This window comes from Staurois parvus, unplaced genomic scaffold (genome assembly GCF_062004578.1).
Source record: "Staurois parvus isolate SC_StPar_1 unplaced genomic scaffold, SC_StPar_1.0 ptg000244l, whole genome shotgun sequence".
NCBI classification, from domain to species: domain Eukaryota; kingdom Metazoa; phylum Chordata; class Amphibia; order Anura; family Ranidae; genus Staurois; species Staurois parvus.
This window is the reverse complement of record NW_028318040.1, coordinates 2,143,648-2,166,443: the sequence shown is the minus strand read 5'-3', so window position 1 is coordinate 2,166,443 and position 22,796 is coordinate 2,143,648. Positions and strand designations below refer to the sequence as shown.

The following is a 22,796-nucleotide window of genomic DNA, read 5'->3' as shown; positions in this document are numbered from 1 at the left end:
CAAGACTGCCGAAAGTGCCCACCGAGGCCACAGTACAGGCAGCGACCCTCCCGACGCCGAGCGGCCCGCTCTCCCTCGGAAAGGCGAGCAAACCCCAGCTGCATGGGTTCCCCACCAGACAAGCTATCCCCAGGAGGCGTGGGAGGAACGGGTGGGACAGAAAACGCAGGTGCCAGTCTATTGGAAGGCCTCCGCAGGCGTTCCTTGAGTGAAGGCCTCTCCCTGAGCCTGGTGTCAATCAGGATCAGGAAAGAGATGAGCTCCTCCAACACCACAGGCAGTTCCTTAGCTGCAATCTCGTCCTTCAATGTGTCAGAAAGACCATGGGAAAACGCAGCCACCAGAGCCTCATTGTTCCAACCGACCTCTGCCGCCAGGGTACGAAACTCTATGGCGTACTCGGCCACGGTCCGTGAACCCTGATGCATGGTCATGAGCAGCTTGGCCGCCGAGGCGGAACGAGCCGGTACGTCAAATACCCTACGGAAGGCATCGACAAAACCGGAAAAATCTTGAATCACCGGGTCGTTCCTCTCCCATAAGGGATTTGCCAAGGCCTTGTCTGAGAGTAGTGAAATTAGGAACCCAACCTTTAACCTCTCAGACGGAAAGGCGTGGGGTATTAATTCAAAGTAAATACCCACCTGGTTGAGGAACCCACGACACTGACTCGGCTCACCCCCAAAGCGCTGTGGAAGAGGGGCAGAACCAGTCATACCTCTGGGTGCCGCTGATGCAGCCGCCGAGGTGGTGGACGCAATAGGCGGAGAAGCAGCGGGAGAGACCACCGGAGTGACTACCGGCCTAATAGCACTAGGAGCAAGGTGTGCAGTGCGTGCAAGCAAGGTTTGCAATGCCTGAGCGAACTGATCCAACAGGTGATCCTGTTGATCGAGTCTGGCGACTAGCGTTGGGAGCGAAGGCGTGCCTGCACCGTCAGGGTTCATGGCACTTGTGTAATGTCAGGGCAGGGGCCGAGGAACGGACAGGCAGGCCTAACAATGTAACGCACTGGCTCACGACAACCACCACCCACAGACCGAAGTCCCTCAGGGTGCGGAGTCTAAGTCCCAGGCTGCCCTTCACCAGGGCCCCTGATGGTGGGGATGGACTTGACGCAGCCAGGAACCAGGTCGCGGCCCCCGAGACACCTCAGCTGCGGTAATGGCCGCCGCCAATGGCGTGTAGCTGGTGGAAGAGACAAAAGAGTAGTCAGACAGGCCGGGTCAACAACAACAGGACAAAACAGTACAGGACAGCAGACGAGAATGACAGGTCACGAGCCGGGTTCAGCAACAGAGGGTCAGATCAAAGGAGAATACAAAGAATAGTCGAGTCACAAGCCGAATCAGATACCAGGAGAGTCACGAGAGTCAGAACAGAGTAATAGCAACACAAAGACACAAGTGCAAAGAGCATGTGCGGGCCACAGGCTTATATGTCATCAGCCACACCCCTCTGGGGGATGGACCTCAGAGACCTGAAGGCATAAAAGGATTCCCACCATGCACAGCAGAATCCAAGATGGATGCCAGCACATGGCGTAACATAACCTCAGGGAAAAGGTAGGACCTTGACAAGAGCCTGGTAAGTGCAGGTGGAGTTCAATCGTTTGTCAGGAATCAAGCAAGGAGATCACAGGAGTTAGGATATAGGAAGTAGTAGACCAGAAGGCACCATTCTGTTGGTAGCAGGGGTTTAAATAGCCCGCCTGTGCTCGTCAGCACATGCACGTGTGCGCTGCTGCGACAATCTTCTTCCATGACATAGGAGAGCGCATAGACTCTTCCCTGCACCCCTGGGTCCACATGAAACATAGATAAGACTTTTAAAGCAACCAAATTATTTTACCAAAGTGTAACAATCAAAATCGTAAGGCAGTACACACATACAGAGGCCAATGCCCTAAAATGGGACCACTGAGAGGCCTCCGTTAAAAAATTTTTAAGCAGCAGAGTTTTCAAGACACCCAGTGTAGAAGAAGATAAAAATGATGTAGCGCTAAAACACCCAGTTATAGCATCAGTACCTTAGGACATATAGCATAATGTTGAAATCCTATATAAACGTAATACATATATGTGCGTGATGATACTAACAAGGTAAAAGATGGAAAACAGATGTGCAACCCCTACACACAGTGCACATATATAGATATAAAGTCCAGTGATCCTATATCAATATTTTCACTCAAACAGAGTCCATGGACTGTATGTGGACCCGCACACCACCACGTGCAATCCGAAAAACAGCCGAAGTGGCCTCTCACCTCCTCCCTGCGACCCTGCAGGGCCACAGAGCTTTAACAGATCCCCACTGAGTCAAGGTATGCTTCCTCTTGAGTGGATGGTTACTTTAGTATATCTCCAGTATACAGCTTCCACCTCTCCTATAGTATCCTCCGAGGTAAGCTGAGCAGGATGGACCCCAGCTCAAGCCCCCATAGGATAAAGGAAGCAAAAGACATCCTCCATAGTGTAAAACCGTTTAATGAATGCCAGAAAATAAATGTATAGTACACTCACATTTGCCAGATGAAATACAAGCTGTTTCCCATACCATGGGTGTAAGCGTGTGGCTGAGGGTGTACCAAGATGGCGCGGCGCCATCTTGGTACACCCTCAGCCACACGCTTACACCCATGGTATGGGAAACAGCTTGTATTTCATCTGGCAAATGTGAGTGTACTATACATTTATTTTCTGGCATTCATTAAACGGTTTTACACTATGGAGGATGTCTTTTGCTTCCTTTATCCTATGGGGGCTTGAGCTGGGGTCCATCCTGCTCAGCTTACCTCGGAGGATACTATAGGAGAGGTGGAAGCTGTATACTGGAGATATACTAAAGTAACCATCCACTCAAGAGGAAGCATACCTTGACTCAGTGGGGATCTGTTAAAGCTCTGTGGCCCTGCAGGGTCGCAGGGAGGAGGTGAGAGGCCACTTCGGCTGTTTTTCGGATTGCACGTGGTGGTGTGCGGGTCCACATACAGTCCATGGACTCTGTTTGAGTGAAAATATTGATATAGGATCACTGGACTTTATATCTATATATGTGCACTGTGTGTAGGGGTTGCACATCTGTTTTCCATCTTTTACCTTGTTAGTATCATCACGCACATATATGTATTACGTTTATATAGGATTTCAACATTATGCTATATGTCCTAAGGTACTGATGCTATAACTGGGTGTTTTAGCGCTACATCATTTTTATCTTCTTCTGCATCTTGTTTGATCTTGGGGTATTGGATCAGATGTCAGCAGCTTCATACGTCTATTTATTGTATTGTACATAGGAGCGCAAGCAGATCCCTAATATCAAGACACCCAGTGTGGTGTTGCAGTTGCGGATTTCTTCTTGGAAGCCGGAGACCATAGAGGTGAGAGTGGAGGGGGGCTGGGGGTCAATTAACTTTAGGCTGGTTCTGGGAGAAGGGGCTAAGGGAGATAAAGCCCAAGTTCAGCAAAAGTCTTTCCCCCTCGAGAAATGTAGCGTAAGACTTGAATCCGGTATCCATCAACCTCCAAATCTGGATGTTCCCTAGCGTAATGCATCACCGACTCTTTGACCCTGAAAAAGTGAGACTTCACTATTATGTCCCAAGGAGGGCCGTCCGGCCGCAAAGGAACCAAAGCCCTGTGGATACTATCTATTTCCAGATGAATTTCATCAATCGTCGGTATTGCAGCATGGGTCAAGGAACTGGCAATAGACGCTATATCTTTTACCATTTCAGGCAGCCCTCTAATTCAAAAATTGCATCACCTAGCACAATTCTCAAGATGATCTATTTTATTGTATGCCTCATCCAAGCGATCTTGTAAGTCGGCAATCATGCTAGAGTTTTGGGTCACTCTGTGAACTGTATCATCAACTTTAGAGTCAATCTTTTTGAAGCGATCTCCCAATTCCCGGAAATCCTGTTCAGGTCAGTGGCTAACTTAGTGGTAGCTTTATCCAATTCCCACTGTAGTAAATGTGCAATGAATATGGAATCCCTGGAATAGTGTGGGGGTGCAGAAGGAAAGGCAGGAGAATCCACTGGGCCATCATGTGTGGAATCTTGGCTACTGGTTTGACTAATAAAGATATCCACCATTTCCCTGTCTTGCAGGGAGGAAGCTTGGGAATCATGGCCTGGCAACAGGCTTGTGAAGGAGATCCAGGAGGTCTAGGGAGGGAGCTAGGAGGAGCAGGAAGGTCACTGACATGATCCATGGCTCTGGAGGAATGTTCATCCTGACGTCCAGGAGTAGAAGGAGGAGGCACTGTTCTCTGTGACCGCCGCTGTGACCCCCCCCGGCGCCATCTTGCCTCCTCTACCCGCCCCCTTTATTGCGGCGCAGGATCCACCCACGGACTTGCCGGTCGGGAGGACATAGGAAGAGCCCCCACTGTCCCAGCAATTGGTGCAGGTGAGTGCCGGGGGGTGCAGGTGGATGATGGCTGCTAGTGTTCCCCCCTGAAGTGGCGGCTGCCTGCGCATGCGTTCTTGGTTTCGTTTTTAAATAGGAGTACTCTGATATTGTAAGATATATGAAAATATATTAAACATGTCTTCTTTGTTTTGGGTCAGAGAACACCAAAGAGAACAGCAAGTAGACACAGTGGTTAATATAACTTTGGCTGATATAATAATGGGATATATTATATTGCAGTTTTGTCTAAAAGCTAAATAATGCTCTCTTTTTTTCTTCCAGAGTCCACTATTAAAGGATGAAGGATATAAGCAGAGAGGAGGATATGGAAGAACAACTGTTCCTTGAGTTTGGCATTCATCATGAGGGCACTATTTTACCAATTCATACATCTATAACTCTCTTTCTAATGTCTTACTGTAATTATAAGGCATTAAAAATCAATGCTGTAGTACCGGAAAGTGGAAATCAAGGGACTTTAAACACATTATCTTTGCCCATGGATATTACTGTTGTTTCCAAACAGGACCTTCCACTTATTGTTCATAGTTGTCGTCTGCCTGCCATTGTTGATGCATCTGGTATGTTCTGTAGAGCTGGACTGGCTGTGGTTCTTAGACATATCATACAAAAAACATACCTTGCAGATCCCACTAGAAAAGATGCTCTTGAACTGCTTGGCTTTAAAAAGACATGCCTAAAAGCCTGTGCTGAAGTAAGTGTAAACATTTTCTGTAAATGTATTGCATACAGTGCTTTATAATCAGTAGTAGGGATGCTGATTCATACAATAAATAAAATATGTAGCAAACTAAATAATGGTATGTGGCTGTTACGAATAAAAGCAACATGTAGTTATTTTATTAAGTCATGCAGTATTTTAGCAGTGAAAACCTACAGTAATGTAACAAGCCATCAGCTGTCAGAATTAAAAATTTCTTAATTGCTGGCAATTTTTTTATTTTATTTTTATATTCAGCTGTCAGCAGGGAACCCCTTTTGACAGCTGATGACTCATCAGTTGTCGAGAACGCGGCTGCCGCTCGCTGCTTAACAACCATGACAGTTACTGGTGGTTAAGGAACGCCATGGCCGTCTGCTCCTTAACAACCAGTACATACTGCATGCCTTGACCACTACTTAATTATTGCATGCATTTAAATATTTATTTCCGTCTGTGAATTGACTTTAATGTCTTTCCATGCAGTATTTACTGAGCATTTTGCTATTTGCGGTAAATGCTGCATACTAGCAATAGTGAATTGACATTTTCAGTATCCCATGCGATATGTGGTCAGGTGACCGACATAATGCACGCAATAACCTTTAGTGAATTGTCCCCACAGAGAGCTGAAACAAATTCTCCTTCATAAGTTGCACCTGTATTTTTGCAGTCTTATCTTGTCTACATCCATTCAAAGTCCAGAATATAAAGCTCTGTCTGGGAGTTCAGAAAAAGAGGGCAGAGAGCTGAAATTACTCTCTGTAGAGCTCGGTGAGAAAAGCTCTGAGAGCTGATTGGAGGGAAGAGACACACCCTCCTCCACACAGCTCATAGGAACAGAGCTGAGGTTGTCAATCTGCTAGAGGTCCCTCCCCTGTCACCACGTTTCCCTAGGTGTCACAAAAACTTGACAACGTGGTTCATTCTGATAGCAGAGGAAAAAGCAGCAGACAGAAATGACACTAACACCCCGGTCACATCAAGCCCGACTTTGAAATCGTGTGACTTACAGTGAAGTTGCACGATTTCAAACATGGGGACATGCCAATTTCAAGTGCGATTTGCAAGACATGTGACACAGATGTCTTTGCAAATCGCAAGAAAAGTAGTGCATGTACTACTTTAGAAATCGGTGCGGCTCCAAGTCGGAACCGCACCGATTTAACCGTTGTGATTGTGGACAATAGGGTGCGACTTGGCATATGATTTGCAAGTCGCCTGGCATGCAAATTGCATGCCAAATCGCACCCAATGTGACTGGGGGCTAAGGCTCCATTCAGACTTGTGCGACTCAAAATAGTGCAATTTTCATTGCAACTTTACAGTGCAACTTTGTATGAGTGTAACTTTGGCTTTGACCAAGGATGATTGTGCTGTGCAAAGTCGCGTATATAACATTCAGATGCAACTTTCGTGCGACTTTGAAGGGTTTACAATGAAGTCTATAGCCCTTAAGTTGCATGAAAGTTGGACCAAAGTAGTGCAGGAACTACTTTCAAGTCGCTGTGCAAGTCGCACAGATATGAATGGTACTCATTGGGAAACATGGGGTGCGACCTGTCATGCAACTTTGAACCCCAAAGTCTGTGTGTACTTGTCTCAATCAGTGATCTTGATTGAGACAAGTACACACAGATTGTGGGCAAAATATTTACATATTCTAAACAAACAGTAAATGGGCTTTAAAACAAACCCTCACTGACTTTGGAAGGCTGCTGGGAAGAGAGAGCAGACATTGTTGACCTGCATACTTCTGCTGTGATGTTTGAAGATGAGTTACTGCATAAAGCTTGCAGCTACAGAGGTCAGTGAAAACTGGTTTCAAAGCTTATTTACTGCTTATCCATGTAATGTTTCTATAATTTGGTTCCACTGTGTATCAGGGAGAATTACAGTCACAGCAGAAGATTTAGTAGTTCAAATAGTGTACTTTACACTCTAATACCCTATGTTTATTTGTAGTGTCTTGAAATACAGGACAAGTGAGTGGCCACCTTATCTATTGCTTGACAAGCCAGTTCCATAACTAATAACAGGGATCAACAATTGTTTGTTTTCTGGAATTGTTTTATTTAGTCCTTTACTTATGGAAGTTCAATGTATATGTAATGGTGTAAATATGCACATTTCAATGTTTTCTTCAGTTGTATGACACACTTGGTCATTGAGTTAATGCTGTGAATAGAATTGTACTCGTTTAGGTATGATCCCTAGAGAGGTATTATGCAATCACTAGAACATTATTTCTATAACAATTCTGTTGACCCAATACCTAAGACTGGGCACTAAGGTTCCTCTGTCATCTCAGGCATGTAAACCACAGAAGGCCCTATACTACTACAGTTCTGCCAGTGCTTAGAACCCTCTGATATAACTCAGTAACAAATTGTCACACCCCATGGTGGCTCAACCGTTAAAGCGGAGTTCCACCTGAAAAAAATAAATAAATAAAAGTCAGCAACTACAAAAACTGTAGCTGCTGACTTTTAAAATGCAGTCACTTATCTGTCCCTCGGTCCAGTAGTGTCCTCACCACCGCTGGTTTCACCGGCCGTCTTCTCTCCCTGGTGCCGGAATCTTCAGTGTGGCAAGCCAGCTGTCACAGCCAGGTGCCCGCTGCGCTTTGTGAATGACCCCGTAGTCTTCTGGGACCTGTCACATGTCCCAGAAGACTACGGGGAGGGAAGGGGGGAGGACAACTTCCGCTTCCGATCGCCTAGAAGATTGCAGCAGAAGTGGGAGTGGGTACCTGTCAAATTGGGGAGCGGGGGACAGAGCATTGAAGCTGAACTTCCCCTTTTGGGTGGAGCTCTTCTTTAAAGGCTTTAGAAGCCTTCCTTCCTGCACCTGTTTTTTGCCTGCATAAGATGTGAATTGATCAAATAGTTTCATGGTTGTTGCCCTGTACCCTCTGTTAATAGTAGAGTCAATCTTCTCATTCAAAGATGAGACATGTGGCATGGCACTGAACAGGTTATTGCATTACCTATGTCTGTAGTCTAAGAACTGAGACTGCCTGTGAAAAAAACTGCATACCCCACAATCCCTGGGTCTCTCAGCCTAGTTGAAAGCTGCATAGAAATTGGATCTGATATGGATGCAATCAGGCAGAGCAATGAAGGGAAGATGTGTGTTTCATTAACCACTTCAAGTCCGGACACTTTTACCCCCTTCCTGTCCAGGCCAATTTTCAGCTTTCAGTGCTATCACACTTTGAATGACATTTTTTAGCATTTTTTGAGACAGATAAAGCTTTATTTTGGTGGTATTTATTCACCACTGGGATTTTTATTTTGAATGAAAAAGTCCAAAAATTTGGAAAAAAAAATGTTTTTCTTATAAAATTTTGCAAATAAATAATATTTCATCATAAATATTGGCCAAAATTTATTCCGTTTTATCTTTTTAGTAAAAAAAAAATAACCCAAAATAGTTTATAACCAAAAATTATAAATTTTTTAAACTTTTTTATATTTTTATTTTATTTTTTTAATGTTTTTTTTTTTGTTTTTTTTTACATACTGTCACCCTAGCACAGTGTTTCTCAACTCCAGTCCTCATGGACCCCCAACAGGTCATGTTTTCAGGATTTCCCTCAGATGAAACAGCTGTGGTAATTACTAAGGCAGTGAAACTGATCAAATCACCTGTGCAAAATAATAGAAATCCTGAAAACATGACCTGTTGGGGGTCCATGAGGACTGGAGTTGAGAAACACTTCCCTAGCAGTACAGTGTCACCATGGTGACACTGTACCACTTGTGGGGGGTGATGATTTTTTTTTTACACTAATTGCTTTTACACCCATAAAGGCTGTAAAAGCAATAATTTCTCCTTCTCTCTGGCTGCATTCTTGCAGCCATTGAGAACTACTGTATGAGCTATGATTGGTCACAACTTGTCACATGGTAAAAAGCTGTTGTGAATAGCCTTGTACCATGTGACCTCTGTGATCATTCACAGATTTCACACGTAGTAAGCAATGGTGTCAGAAATTAAATCTTGCTAACTACTCTGCTTCTGATCACTGATTGGCCAATCAGTGATCACATGATCAGGACCTCGCACAGAGGTCCCGTACGACGATCGGTGTTCCACTGTGTCCGGAGGACACAGCGGGCACCGGATCGCGGTGCTGTGTGCTCCCAGGGAGAGTGTACAAGCAGGGGGCAGGGAGGCCCTGCACTGCCACCGTCCGGCCGTTTATATATAAAACAGCAAGACAGGTGGTGGTTAAATTAGCATTAGCACATTTGTGATGCAACAAAGAGGAAATGGCAAGGCATGGATTGGGTGCTGTGTGACCCAGAACAAGAAGTTGTCTTGTACTTTTGGCGAATAGGGATAAGCTAGGTGAATTAATACATGGATATAGCGGAATTGATCAGCCATGACATTGCAAAGGGCTTCCACAACACGTGAACTCTTTATTACAAGGCAAGGCAAATACACAAGACAGGGAATATAACTATTAGCTAGTTATCCGCTTTCCCACCGCCCTATAGTAGAACTACTGCTACAGGGCGGTAGGGCTGCACAAAGTCACGTATTTATACGTGATTTGCATTTCCGGGTAGGGGTGTGTGCGGCTAGGTTTGTCAGTCACCGAGTCCCAGCAGGCGATTCCCTGCCGGTATCCAGCGATTGCTGAGTAAAGCTGACAGGGGAGAGACCTGTGTGTAAACAACACAGGTCTCTCTCCTGCCAGCAAGGACATGCTGCTGTGTATTTCTCTGCACGGCAGAGAAATACACAGCAGCATGTCTCCCTAGTAAAACACACAGTACATGATGTAAAACAGTGTCATTAGTACAGTGTCAGTGCTTTTTATTAGCACTGATCACTTGCATAGTGTCATTTGGATGTCAGTGGCAGTTAGTAAGTTCCCACCCAGTATCAGAATGCCCACCGCAGTCCCGCTATAAGTCGCTGATCGCCACCATTACTAGTATAATAAAAATCCCAGTATATATACCGCCATTTGTAGACACTATAACTTTCACGTAAACCAATAAATTTACATATATTAGGATTTTTTTTAGCAGAATACATTTTGGCTTAAATTTATGAAGAAATTTGATTTTTTTAAAAACATTTTTTACTGGATATGTTTTATAGCAAAAAGTCAAAAAAAATTGTGTTTTTTTTTTTTTTCTTCAAAATTGTTGGTCTTTTTTTTGTCTATAGCGTAAAGAATAAAAAACACACAGGTGATCAAATACCACCGAAAGAAAGCTCCATCTGTGGGGAAAAAAGGACATACATTTATGTGCAGTGTTGCATGACCCCTTAGTTGTCAGTTAAAATAACGCAGCGCCATATTGCAAAAAAAAAAACCTGGTCAGGAAGGGGGGTAAATCCTCTGGAGGGCAAGTGGTTAAATGCTAGTTACCTTCTGGAAACAACGTGAATGTGTACAATGCCTTTAAGTTTTAACTATTGAATATTGTTTACAATATTCAAGGTGAGAATGGCAAAGAAAGGTACTGTGACAGTAGGCAGGTGAAATCACCTGGTTGCGTCCTGGATGGACGATACATTTGTCCAAGGTTTAGACTCTATGGGGATTTGTTCCACTAGGGGGAAGTGCTGAGCCCTCCAGCACTGAGGTAATGAGCCCAGCTGAAGGTAGTAGGCTCATTAAGGCCTTGATAAAACTTCCCAAGCTGCTTAGGGAGTTGCTCCACCCTGGAACCAGATCTGTGCCTGAACTGACTGGGGAGCAACATATTATCTGTGTGCAGTGAGACAAAAGCCTGTGTGGCTAGCCTCCAACTAACAGGGACTAGGTATAGTATCAGGCTGTACCTGGTGGATAGCTAGGGAAGCTAATTGTACAGTAAGTAGCCAAGTTGGCCAGAGTTTGATTGAATGTTTCTTTTTGGTTTGACGTTTTCCTGTAAATATTGTAAACAGGGGCGGACTGACAACTCATGGGGCCCCCGGGCAATAGGGGATCATGGGGCTCCTGTGTCCTTGCCCAAACTCAAAAAAGCCTATGAAAAAGGTACCAGGGGCATCTCATGGGGCCCCCTACTGACCCCGGGCCCTCGGGCAGTGCCCGAGTTTCCAAATGGTCAGTCCGCCCCTGATTGTAAATAAACTGCACCTTTTTGTTTTTTCACCTCCACTGTTGTGCTGTGCCTGTGTTTTTGTGTTGTGCACCCATCCAGGGGGTCACACACAGCCGCTGCCAAGCGAACCCTGTTACAGTACATTCTCTATATTTGATTAAAACACCCTTGTCAGAATTAATTATTTGATGAAATCTATGTTGATGATTTGAGGCTTGGAATTATTTACATATGTGGTGCCAGACAGATCTGCAACAAGTGTATATACACAGCCAAAAATACCTGTGGACGTGTTGTAACAGCACTCACTTTTGCTGAAGTAACTGTACCTTAATTAACCTCTAATTATGTCTAGTGAAGCTACATGAGAGTTTGTCTGAGATGTCAGGTATTAATCTCCTAACTTCCAATAACATCTGGAAAAATATTTAGTCTCAGGTTCCAGTATTCCATTTCTGAAAATGTATCCTTTTTCATAAAAAATGCTCATGACTGCAGTTTGTTTTTATAATGTGTCAGAAACCAAGCTTGACTTGGAAGTACAGTTGCAAGAAAAAGTATGTGAACCCCTTGGGATTACGTGGAGTTTTGCATGAATTGGGCATAAAATGTGCTCTGAACGTCATCTAAGTCACAACAATAGAAGAACACAGTCTGCTGAACATAATACTACACAAACATTAGATGTTGCCATGGTTTCATTGCACATAACATGTAAACATTCACAGTGCAGGGAGGAAAAAGTATGTGAGGCCCTAGCTTAATGACTTCTCCCAGAGCTAACTGGAGCCAGGAGCGAACCAACCTTGACTCCAATCAGTGTGATGATATTGGATGTGTTGCTGACAGCTGTCCTGCCCTTAAAAAACACACACCTGTTTTTGGTTTACTGGTTTCAAGAAGCACTGTCTGATGTGAACCATGCCTTGCAGAAAAGAGCTCTCAGAAGAGCTACGATCAAGAATTGTTGACTTGCATGAAGCTGGAAAGGGTTACAAAAGTATCTCCAAAAGCCTTGATGTTCATGTGTTCACGGTAAGACAGACTGTCTACAAATGGAGAAAGTTTAGCACTGTTGCTACTCTCCCTAGGCGTAGTCGTCCTATAAAAATGACTGCAAGAGCACAGCGCAAAATGCTGCATGAGGTAAAGAAGAATCCCAGAGTGTCAGCTAAAGACCTACAGAAATCTCTGGCACATGCTAACATTTTTGTTGACACATCTACAATAAGGAAAACATTAAACAAGAATGGAGTACATGGGAGGACACCACGGAGGAAGCCATTGCTGTCCAAAAAGAATATTGCAGCATGTTTGAAGTTTGCAAAAGAGCACCTGGATGTTCCACAGCACTACTGGCGAAATATACTGTGGACAGATGAAACCAAGATTGAGTTGTTTGGGAAGAACACACAACACTATGTGTGGAGAAAAAAAGGCACAGCAAACCAACATCAAAACCTCATCCCCACTGTAAAACATGGCGGAGGAAGCATCATGGTTTGGGGCTGCTTTGCTGCCTCAGGGCCTGGAAGGATTGTTGTCATTGATGGGAAAATGAATTCCAGAGTTTATGAAGACATTTTGCAGGAAAACGTACGACCATCTGTCCGCCAACTGAAGCTCCGCAGAGGATGGGTGATGCAACAGGACAATGACCCAAAGCATACAAGTAATTCAACAAAACAATGGCTGCAACAGCACAGAATACGCCTTCTGGAGTGGCCAGTCAGAGTCCTGACCTCAAGCCGATTGAAATGCTGTGGCATGACCTTAAAAGAGTGATTCACACCAGGCATCCCAAGAATATTGCTACACTGAAACAGTTTTGTGAAGAGGAGTGGTCCAAAATTACTCCAGATTGTTGTGCAGGTCTGATCTGCAACTACAGGAAACGTTTGGTTGAGGTTATTGCTGCCAAAGGAGGGTCAACCAGTTAAGTCCAAAGGTTCACATACTTTTTCCTCCCTTCACTGTGAATGTTTACATGTTATGTGCAATTAAACCATGGCAACATCTACTGTTTGTGTAGTATTATGTTCAGCAGACTGTGTTCTTCTATTGTTGTGACTTAGATGACGTTCAGAGCACATTTTATGCCCAATTTATGCAAAACTCCACGTAATCCCAAGGGGTTCACATACTTTTTCTTACAACTGTATTTCATAATTCATTTGTACAAACATATGTCCTGCCCCCCTTACTACTTTTATATAATAAGTACACCTAAAGGACTACTTACCTGAAAAAAGTGTGGGCAGGGGCTTAACAGATTGACAGAATAGCACCTTTTATTTAAGACATTATTGTTCTCATTTATGAAACCTGCAGAATAAAAAAAAAAAGTGGTGTAAAAAACGTGCAATCATTTTTTTTTTTTTTTTTTGTATTTGAGTTAAATAAAATCTGGAGCTCCACAGATTGCTACTGTAATAAACAACCTACTCTTCCATATTTCATATATGTTGTCCATTGGCACATAAATTTTGAGAACCTGTTTTTGCATGTATCTTTCATTAGGGATAGCCAGTGTGAAAGGACATGTTTAGCATTTGTTTTGCTACTTTTTTTTTTGTCACCATAGAGACAATCGCTCCTGCTTTTATTGATCTTTTGGCTAGGTTCACATATGTGCGGGTAGTGCGGCTGCAGATGTGCATGAAAATCTGTGCAGTCACACCACCCACACAGAGGAATGTGGACCTGCGGGCAGGTGCCATTACTTCTAATGGCACGCAGCCCGCACTGGAAAACGCAACCGTACTGGGAACTGAGGTTCCTGTGTGGGCTGCGTTTTCAGAAGTGCAGGTACTTCTTCCCTGCATGTCACGGGGCACGGGAGTCCATTCAAATGAATGGGCTCTTGTGCCCGCGCAAAACTCGGCCCACATGGCCGCATATATGTGAACCAGGGTTTAGTGACAACCAGCCAAACTTAGAGCACAAATAAGGCCTCTGCCCTCCTTTACTATAATAATACCAATTTTTTTCATGGTTTTTTACTGTGTTTTTTTTTTTTTTTTTTGGTTTTGTTTTGTTGTTTTATGGTGGCCCTTACCCCGCTATCATTCTGGCATAGCCCAGAATGACGTATTCTGCTCCTACAGCCCCCTGGGAAACCCTTGTCCCATATCCCAGGAGGCTGCAGCAGCTCATTTAGGGTTTGTTTACACCACTTCTAATGCAGGAAACTTATGTTTCTTGCACTGCATGGTAACACACTCCCCTCTTTAGACCTACGTGGGTATCTTTAATTGTTAATGACAACCCCATGCATCTGGCAAATGCAGGTACGTTCACGGGCACCATGTAGTGGTGTGACGTAATTTAAAAACAGTGCCTGTCTTGCTTTATGCAGTTTCCCGAGCATCTGGCAGCCCATTGAAATGATGGGGCTGTCAAAAACACGTTGCCACAAATGTGCCTTTCTGGTGTAAACTGACTCTTACGACTGGGGTGGAGCTGCCTTATCATTGGGGACCAGGCTGCCTGAACCCGAAAGAGGCAGCCAGCTAGAGAGGACCAGATGGCAGTGCAGGACTCATCTTAACAGTGGATCACTGCAGGACATTGAACCTGCATTGGACAAGTGAGTGTATGTTTTGAATTTTAACTCTTTTAACATTAACGAACAGTGCCCTCTGATTCCTTCTGTATTGGTTTGTATTGTAAATGTACTTTCCTCTTAAGGGACCTTTCGCACAGCCGGACTCCACCAAGCGGATCTGCGTGCTCAGTGGGGGACACGGACACAGCCCACTGTTCTCTATGGCGAGGCCGGATGTAAACGGACTACCTGTCTGTTTACATTTGACTGTCATCCGATCCACCAAATGGATGGGGAACAGATCCCCATCTGTTTGTTTTTAGCGGATCGGATTCAGTTGGGTGTAAACAGACACATGTCCATAGAGAACAATGGGTGGTCCAATCAGGTCTGCCTGAAAAACAGACAGGTGGACCAGATTGGTGCACCCATGTGAAAGGGCCCTAACATGCTTGGAGAAGCATGCAAAATGGCTCTTACAGTCAGCAAACAGAGTATTGAAAACTGCATTCAACACAAATAGTAATAAACTTTTGGGTATATATTTGACAGCGCTACACACAGGTGTGCTTGTTTCAATACTTACTGTGCTCATAATGAACTAAGTGAAAGTCTTCATAGAAGCAGTTGAGAAGAAATAAGAACCAAATTCTAGTGTGCTAAGTTGGTGTTTGTATCCTTATTTAAACATTAATTGTGATGGACAATAAATTGTTCACACTGTCACCATATAAGACAGTGGACTATGTAATGGTACAGTTTTAAAAGTTTGTTTTAAAATTGAACTGGCATTTACATTTTTTTGGAGAGTGCAAATGAAATGTAACTTTTAAAATGTTCAAATGTAATCGAATGCTATGTTTTTGCTGTGCAGGTTAGCCAGTGGACCCGACTCTGTGAAATCAGCATCCCATTGACTGTGGAGAAGTTTATACAAGAACCATGTGCAGAAATTCCACCCGAAATTCTCCAGCTTGAGAAAAAACTAGGTGAGCCGGTCAGGGTTCATAACGATGACAAATTAAGAAGGCAGAAGATGCAGCAACAAATGAAGACAAATGACAATGCAGATGGACAAGGAAGGAAACAGGAGCTCTCACAAAAGAAGTCTCAAAAAACATCCAGCTTAGAACTAGCAACAGCTTTATCTAAACTGACTGTCCAAGAAACAGTTTCAAGAGTCACACGAGAGCCCTCTAACATCAGGAAGGCAAAGAATGCAGATCTTCCTCCTCTGGAGCACGTGTTTGCTGAAGGCCTCTATTTCACTCTTACTGATGTTGTTCTAATGCCATGCATACATCAGTTTCTGGTAAGAAATTTAGGTGTCTAAAAGCAAGGATTTAATAAATACATAAACATAGCATAATAGGACAGTAAGATTAATGTTTGGTAATAAATATTGTGTGTTTCATGGTCAGAAAATGTTCATCACAGCCCTGATGTCATAATTGATTGAAGAGACTTGTTGAAGATTAGAACTTTCAACAACTATGTTTTTGGCTGTGGTTCTTGGTCCGATAAGCAAGCTTGGTGAAGGGTCGCAAAGTAAAACATATTTCATAAAAGCACCAAGAAAGCATACAAGCATCAGGAAGCTCTCTTGTCAGTTTGTTTAGTGTAGAGGAGTGGTAATGTCTGAGGTTATGTTAAAGTAGAGGCAAAAACAATCACCAAAATTTCATTTAAGTTTTAAAAATATTTATCTAATTTCAAAAGTTTTTTTTAAATATGCAGCTTTGTTTAGAGGAATATCTAGTGATCCGACTTTGAAGGTCCTTGTTCAGGCTCTTCTGTTATGTGTGGACAACTGTTTCCCATTTGTGCTTCCTCTCTGTCGCATTGTCACACACAGTCCTGTTTAGGATTATAAGCAGCCATGCCTACGCACATTCCACTGACGCTTTCCAGGATAATGATGTGCAGCTGACACTGGAGCATATGCATGTAGAAAGGAAGTGGCTGGAGGATATCAGCAATGCTAAGATAGAAAAAAAAAAAACTGTGAAAGTTTTATGAAAAAAATTGTTGTTTATGATACCCACTGTTTTGGCATACGAAATGTCATCCAGTTATGGGTGACATCTACTTAAAAGCTGAACTCCAAGCATATTCCCTATAAAAAACACATAACCACTTGAGTCCTGGAGCCATTTTTTTAAATTTTTTTCTTTTTTTGTTTACATGTTTAAAACATCATTTTAGGCCTGAAGATTACATAAAACGCCCAATCATTTTTTTTTTCTGAAAGCAGATACCTTAGAGAATAAAATAGTGGTAGCTTTTTTATTGTCACACGAATTTAACGCAACAGTTTATGAAATGCAAACTTTCTATAAAAATACAATTTTATGGCACATAAATGAAATAAATTGCCCAGTTATTTGGTACAATATAAAAGGAGGGGTTGTACCAAGTAAATAGTTACCCAGCAAGTCAAGCCTTTAAAATAATGTGTGCCCACGAAACGATGATAAAACTTCAATACCCTATATTTTACATAGGTTATACTTTAAAAGCCCATACAGGTCATCAGTTTAGAGTTACCCAGGAGCTCTGGTGCTCAAACTATTGATCTCACTCAGACATGTGCAGTCATATATATAGGACAATCACCTTTTTTCATATGTAGGTGATTAATGTCTCTTTAAATGTTTAAAACTTTTTTTTTTTTTAAACTTAACTTTATTGCTATCACATAGGGAACCAATAGCCTGCTATGTGATAGCTTATAGGTAAAAGGTTCCCTTTATTGAGACATCAGGGTCTATTAGACCCTAGGGGGTGTATTTACTTAAGCTGGAGAGTGCAAAATTGGGCTCACTTCTGCATAGAAACCAATCCTCTTGCAGGTTTTATTGCCAAAGCTTAATTGAACAAGCTGAGGTTATACTGGTTTCTATGCAGAAGTAAGCTACACTCCCCAGCTTTAGTAAATAAACCCCTAGATGTCTCCCCTGTACTCCATGGCAGCTAATGGAACACAGATCGTGTACCTACCGTCCTCTGCTTCCCCAACTACCAATCCCGGTGATTGACAGTGCAAGACCAGGAAGTGACCTCATAAACTCAGGTAAGACAGTAGAGCCTGGTATACTTGGGGGGTGGCACATTGCAGCAGTTGTGGAAGTGATTGGGGGGCTTCACAGTTGCTTGTATCACTACCACATGAAAGCTTTAAAACGGCGCTGATACTCAAGTGCTTAATGCAGCTCAGTATTCATATATTAATACATAATTAAGCACACTGTATTTTTAAATGCAAGCAATGTAAATACTTAGAGTTTACTTGGTATTAGCCTTTGTACAGCAAAGCTCAGAGGGATGGATGGGAAGAAAGAGCAAAAGGAGCCAGTCATGTGTGCTGCAGGGCAAGTAGCCATGCTGATAGGAGGGGGGAGCAGAGTGTAGTGCATCAGTGTGCTGCTTCTTTTCTCACTGTCCAGTCGTATGGTGGGGGGCGTAAGTGAACGTAAAACTGCAGAAAGTTTGGGGCCCCTTACCTGCTAGATAGGGCTGTGCTGTGGGGTAGAGCAGTGTAAACCCTAGGAATGAATGAACAGAAATGCATACTGGATGTTACTAGTTTATTCTAAATGGGAAAATGTGATTCACCATGGTTCAGTAGATCCAGTTAGGTATTCTCCCGGAGGGTCTTCACGGGATTCCCTTAACCGCCTTCCACCCGCCATATAAGGAAATGATGGGCGGGCGGCGGCTCTCGTTCTGGGACTCCCACTGTAACTGAGCATGCATCAGGGTGCGCAGCGTGGTGATCGGTGGTGCACTGTGTCCCTGGGACACACACCGGATCACCGATCACTCTAAAGAGCCGATGATATTGGCTCTGTCATGTGGTCAGCTATGTCCAATCACAGCTGATTGCATTTAAACAAGGAAATGCCTCAAATGCATTCCTCAGAGGGGACATCGGCACTGATGATCAGTGCCCTGATGATCAGTGTAGCCCCATTAGTGCCACCTGTCCGTGCCCATCAACGCCACATACAAGTGCCCATCAGTGCACATCAAAGCCACATATCAATGCCTACCGGTGCACATCAGTGCCACATATCAGAGCTTCCTATCAGTGCCTGTCAGTGTCACCAGTCAGTGCCGCCTAGCAGTGCTAGTCAGTGCCGCCTATCGGTACCATATGTGAGTGCTGCTTTTCAGTGCCCATCGGTGATGCCTGTCAATGCCCACCAAAGATAAAAATGTTGTTTGGGTGCAGTGTTGCATGACCGCGCAATTGTCAATCAAAGTGTGACACCGCTGAAAGCTGAAAATTGGCCTGGGAAGAAGGGGGCAAAAGTGCCCTGTAGGTGGTTAAAGGGGGGCTTGAGTGGGGAATTTTATCAATACCTCCTTTTATGAAGGTAAATGTGCTAAGCTGTCATGGTTAGCCTACACTTTATTTGACTGTAAGATCTATATATTGAGGCCAGTACTCACCTGAACTATTGATGCACATTGCTATTGGATTGCAATTACAGCCAAACATGGGTTAGCGATCCTGAAATCCAGCCCTTTTAAGCTCAACCCTCTTTTACTTCACATGCACAGGCAACATTAAGAAAACTCAGAGGTGAACAAGTTATTCTGTCTGAATTTTGTTGAAAGCAATAATTTCATACCTGTGCTCATGAAATATCATATTACGGGGAGACATGACAAATCCAACTGAAACTTGTAGGTTATCTTAGCTCTACATGGGCTGACATGTCTGCTTTTGAAACAGTGGCTTAATCATTATAGCTGATATCTTCAAAAAAATGGTGGATTCTTGCAGTGTATGAAACATGCAACTTGGTTAGATTGCTGTTATGGCTGTGCTGTCCATTAACACACATTGTCACTAGGGAGTGAGATTGCTTGTCTCTTTTCAATAATACTAGACCTGATTCCCCCATCCACACACTTGAGGTGGATGAGGGAATCCTTCCCACTGAGTCACTTGTCAGCTCCGCAGGCTATAGCCTGTGGTACTGATTGAGCAGGGACAACCTAACAGGGTGGTTGTACAGAAATCAGTTCATGTATGGCCGACTTAAAATTGCTTTTATTCAAAGTTACTGTCAGGGCTCCCAGGTATGACCAGAGATGTGTGACTGATGCAGGGAAACGCAGACTTCAGAAATGTGATAAACAATATAATTTATTAACACTAACCATACAAACATAAACGCAGTGCAATACTAAACATAATACAGTGCAAACAAACCCAACCAACCACCCACAGATAACAGTACATACAAGCAAGCGTCGTCAGGCAGGCCGGGTCAATATCAATTGGGCAGGTAGGTACGGGGGGAGCAAGCAGAGAATGGTCGGGGTCACAGGCCAGGTTCAGCAGGTAGCAAGCAGCGAGGTACAGAGGGTCAGACAGAGGGGTGGTCAGGGTCACAAGCCAGGATCAGAGCAGGAGAAGTCAGCAGCAGTTCAGATCAGGGTCAGCAAAGGAACAGAAACGGGATGCAGGACAGATACAGGGCCCAGGACAAACACAACACCAAGGCAGAGTCTGCAAGTCTGGCCATCCCTTAAATACCCCAGTATCATCAGTTCCAGGTGTTAGCTGGCTGAAAGGTTGAGTCTCTGATTGCTGGGAGCACCCGCTGGCCAGCCCTGGTACTGCAGATCAAAAAGGCAGGTGAGTCCCACCATTGCTGGCCAGTCCATTCCTAACAGTACCCCCCCCTCAAGGAGCGGCCTCAGGACGCTCCAAACAGTCCTAGCTGGGCAAAATGTTCCACCGCCCGGGTCTGGCAACTGGCGGGATAGCAAAGACTGGCACACCGGGCAGGACTCCGGGCAGCGGCACACCGGGCTGGACTCCGGGCAGCGGCACATCGAGCAGAGGCACTCCGGGCAGAGGCACACCGGGCAGAGGCACATCGGGCAGAGGCACATCGGGCAGAGGCACATCGGGCAGGGGCACATCGGGCAGGGGCACATCGGGCAGGACTCCGGGCAGAGGCACATCGGGCAGGACTCCGGGCAGAGGCACATCGGGCAGGACTCCGGGCAGAGGCACATCGGGCAGGACTCCGGGCAGAGGCACATCGGATTACCAGGCGAAGCAGCAGGCAGCGGGCCACCAGGCGTAGCGACAGGCACCGGGCCCCCGGGCGGGGCTGCAGGCACCGGGCCCCCGGGCGGGGCTGCAGGCACCGGGCCCCCGGGCGGAGCGGCGGGCACCGGGCCCCCGGGCGGAGCGGCGGGCACCGGGCCCCCGGGCGGAGCGGCGGGCACCGGGCCCCCGGGCGGAGCGGCGGGCACCGGGCCCCCGGGCGGAGCGGCGGGCACCGCGCCCCCGGGCGGGGCGACGGGCACCGCGCCCCCAGGCGGGGCGACGGGCACCGCGCCCCCAGGCGGGGCGACGGGCATCGCGCCCCCAGGCGGGGCGACGGGCATCGTGCCCCCAGGCGGAGCGGCGGGCGCCGGTCCCCCAGGCGGAGCGACAGGTCTCGGGCCCTCAGGCGGAGCGGCGGGCGCCGGACCCCCAGGTGGAGCGACAGGTCTCGGGCCCTCAGGCGGAGCGGCGGGCGCCGGACCCCCAGGCGGAGCGACAGGTCTCGGGCCCATAGGCGGAGCGGCGGGCGCCGGACCCCCAGGAGGAGCGACAGGTCTCGGGCCCTCAGGCGGAGCGGCGGGCGCCGGACCCCCAGATGGAGCGACAGGTCTCGGGCCCTCAGGCGGAGCGGCGGGCGCCGGACCCCCAGATGGAGCGACAGGTCTCGGGCCCTCAGGCGGAGCGGCGGGCGCCGGACCCCCAGGTGGAGCGACAGGTCTCGGGCCCCCAGGCGGGGCGACAGGCATCGCGCCCCCAGGCGGGGCGACAGGCATCGCGCCCCCAGGCGGGGCGACAGGCATCGCGCCCCCAGGCGGGGCGACAGGCATCGCGCCCCCAGGCGGGGCGACAGGCATCGTGCCCCCAGGCGGAGCGGCGGGCGCCGGTCCCCCAGGCGGAGCGACAGGTCTCGGGCCCTCAGGCGGAGCGGCGGGCGCCGGACCCCCAGGTGGAGCGACAGGTCTCGGGCCCTCAGGCGGAGCGGCGGGCGCCGGACCCCCAGGCGGAGCGACAGGTCTCGGGCCCATAGGCGGAGCGGCGGGCGCCGGACCCCCAGGAGGAGCGACAGGTCTCGGGCCCTCAGGCGGAGCGGCGGGCGCCGGACCCCCAGATGGAGCGACAGGTCTCGGGCCCTCAGGCGGAGCGGCGGGCGCCGGACCCCCAGATGGAGCGACAGGTCTCGGGCCCTCAGGCGGAGCGGCGGGCGCCGGACCCCCAGGTGGAGCGACAGGTCTCGGGCCCTCAGGCGGGGCGGCGGGCGCCGGACCCCCAGGTGGAGCGACAGGTCTCGGGCCCTCAGGCGGGGCGGCGGGCGCCGGACCCCCAGGTGGAGCGACAGGTCTCGGGCCCTCAGGCGGGGCGGCGGGCGCCGGACCCCCAGGTGGAGCGACAGGTCTCGGGCCCTCAGGCGGGGCGGCGGGCGCCGGACCCCCAGGTGGAGCGACAGGTCTCGGACCCTCAGGCGGAGCGACAGGTCTCTGGCCCCCAGGCGGGGCGGCGGGCGCCGGATCCCCAGGCGGAGCAGCGGGCGCTGGACCCCCAAGCGGAGCAACAGGTCTCGGGCCCCCAGGCGGAGCGGCGGGCACCGAGTCACCAGGCACGACAGTGGGCTCCGAGTCAACTGGTATGACCGCAGGCACTGGGTCAGACATTGTATGGTCTGGCTGGACAGCGGGCATCGGGTCACCAGGCATCAGGTCATTTGGCTCGACAGCGGGCACCGCGTCATCTGGCAAGGCAGTGGGCTCCGAGTCAACTGGTATGACCGCGGGCACTGGGTCAGACATTGGATCGTCTGACTGGACAGCGGGCACTGGGTCACCAGGCATCAGGTCATTTGGCTCGACAGCGGGCACCGCGTCATCTGGCAAGGCAGTGGGCTCCAAGTCAACTGGTATGACCGCGGGCACTGGGTCAGACATTGGATCGTCTGACTGGACAGCGGGCACTGGGT

General features: G+C 47.1%; 1 protein-coding gene across 3 annotated transcripts in view; it reads left to right on the top strand.

Annotated features, from left to right (window-relative positions):
• GSTCD (glutathione S-transferase C-terminal domain containing) overlaps nucleotides 1-22,796 on the top strand; it is a 267,696-nt gene that overhangs the window by 72,703 nt on the left and 172,197 nt on the right. For all 3 annotated transcript variants that reach the window (XR_016313184.1, XM_089680513.1, XM_089680512.1), the window contains exons 2-3: nucleotides 4,707-5,139; nucleotides 15,644-16,081. Coding sequence is in view for 2 of the 3 variants with exons in the window: in XM_089680513.1 (XP_089536639.1) it covers nucleotides 4,723-5,139; nucleotides 15,644-16,081 (855 nt within the window). In the remaining variant the exon portion in view is untranslated. The remainder of the gene's footprint in view (nucleotides 1-4,706; nucleotides 5,140-15,643; nucleotides 16,082-22,796) is intronic.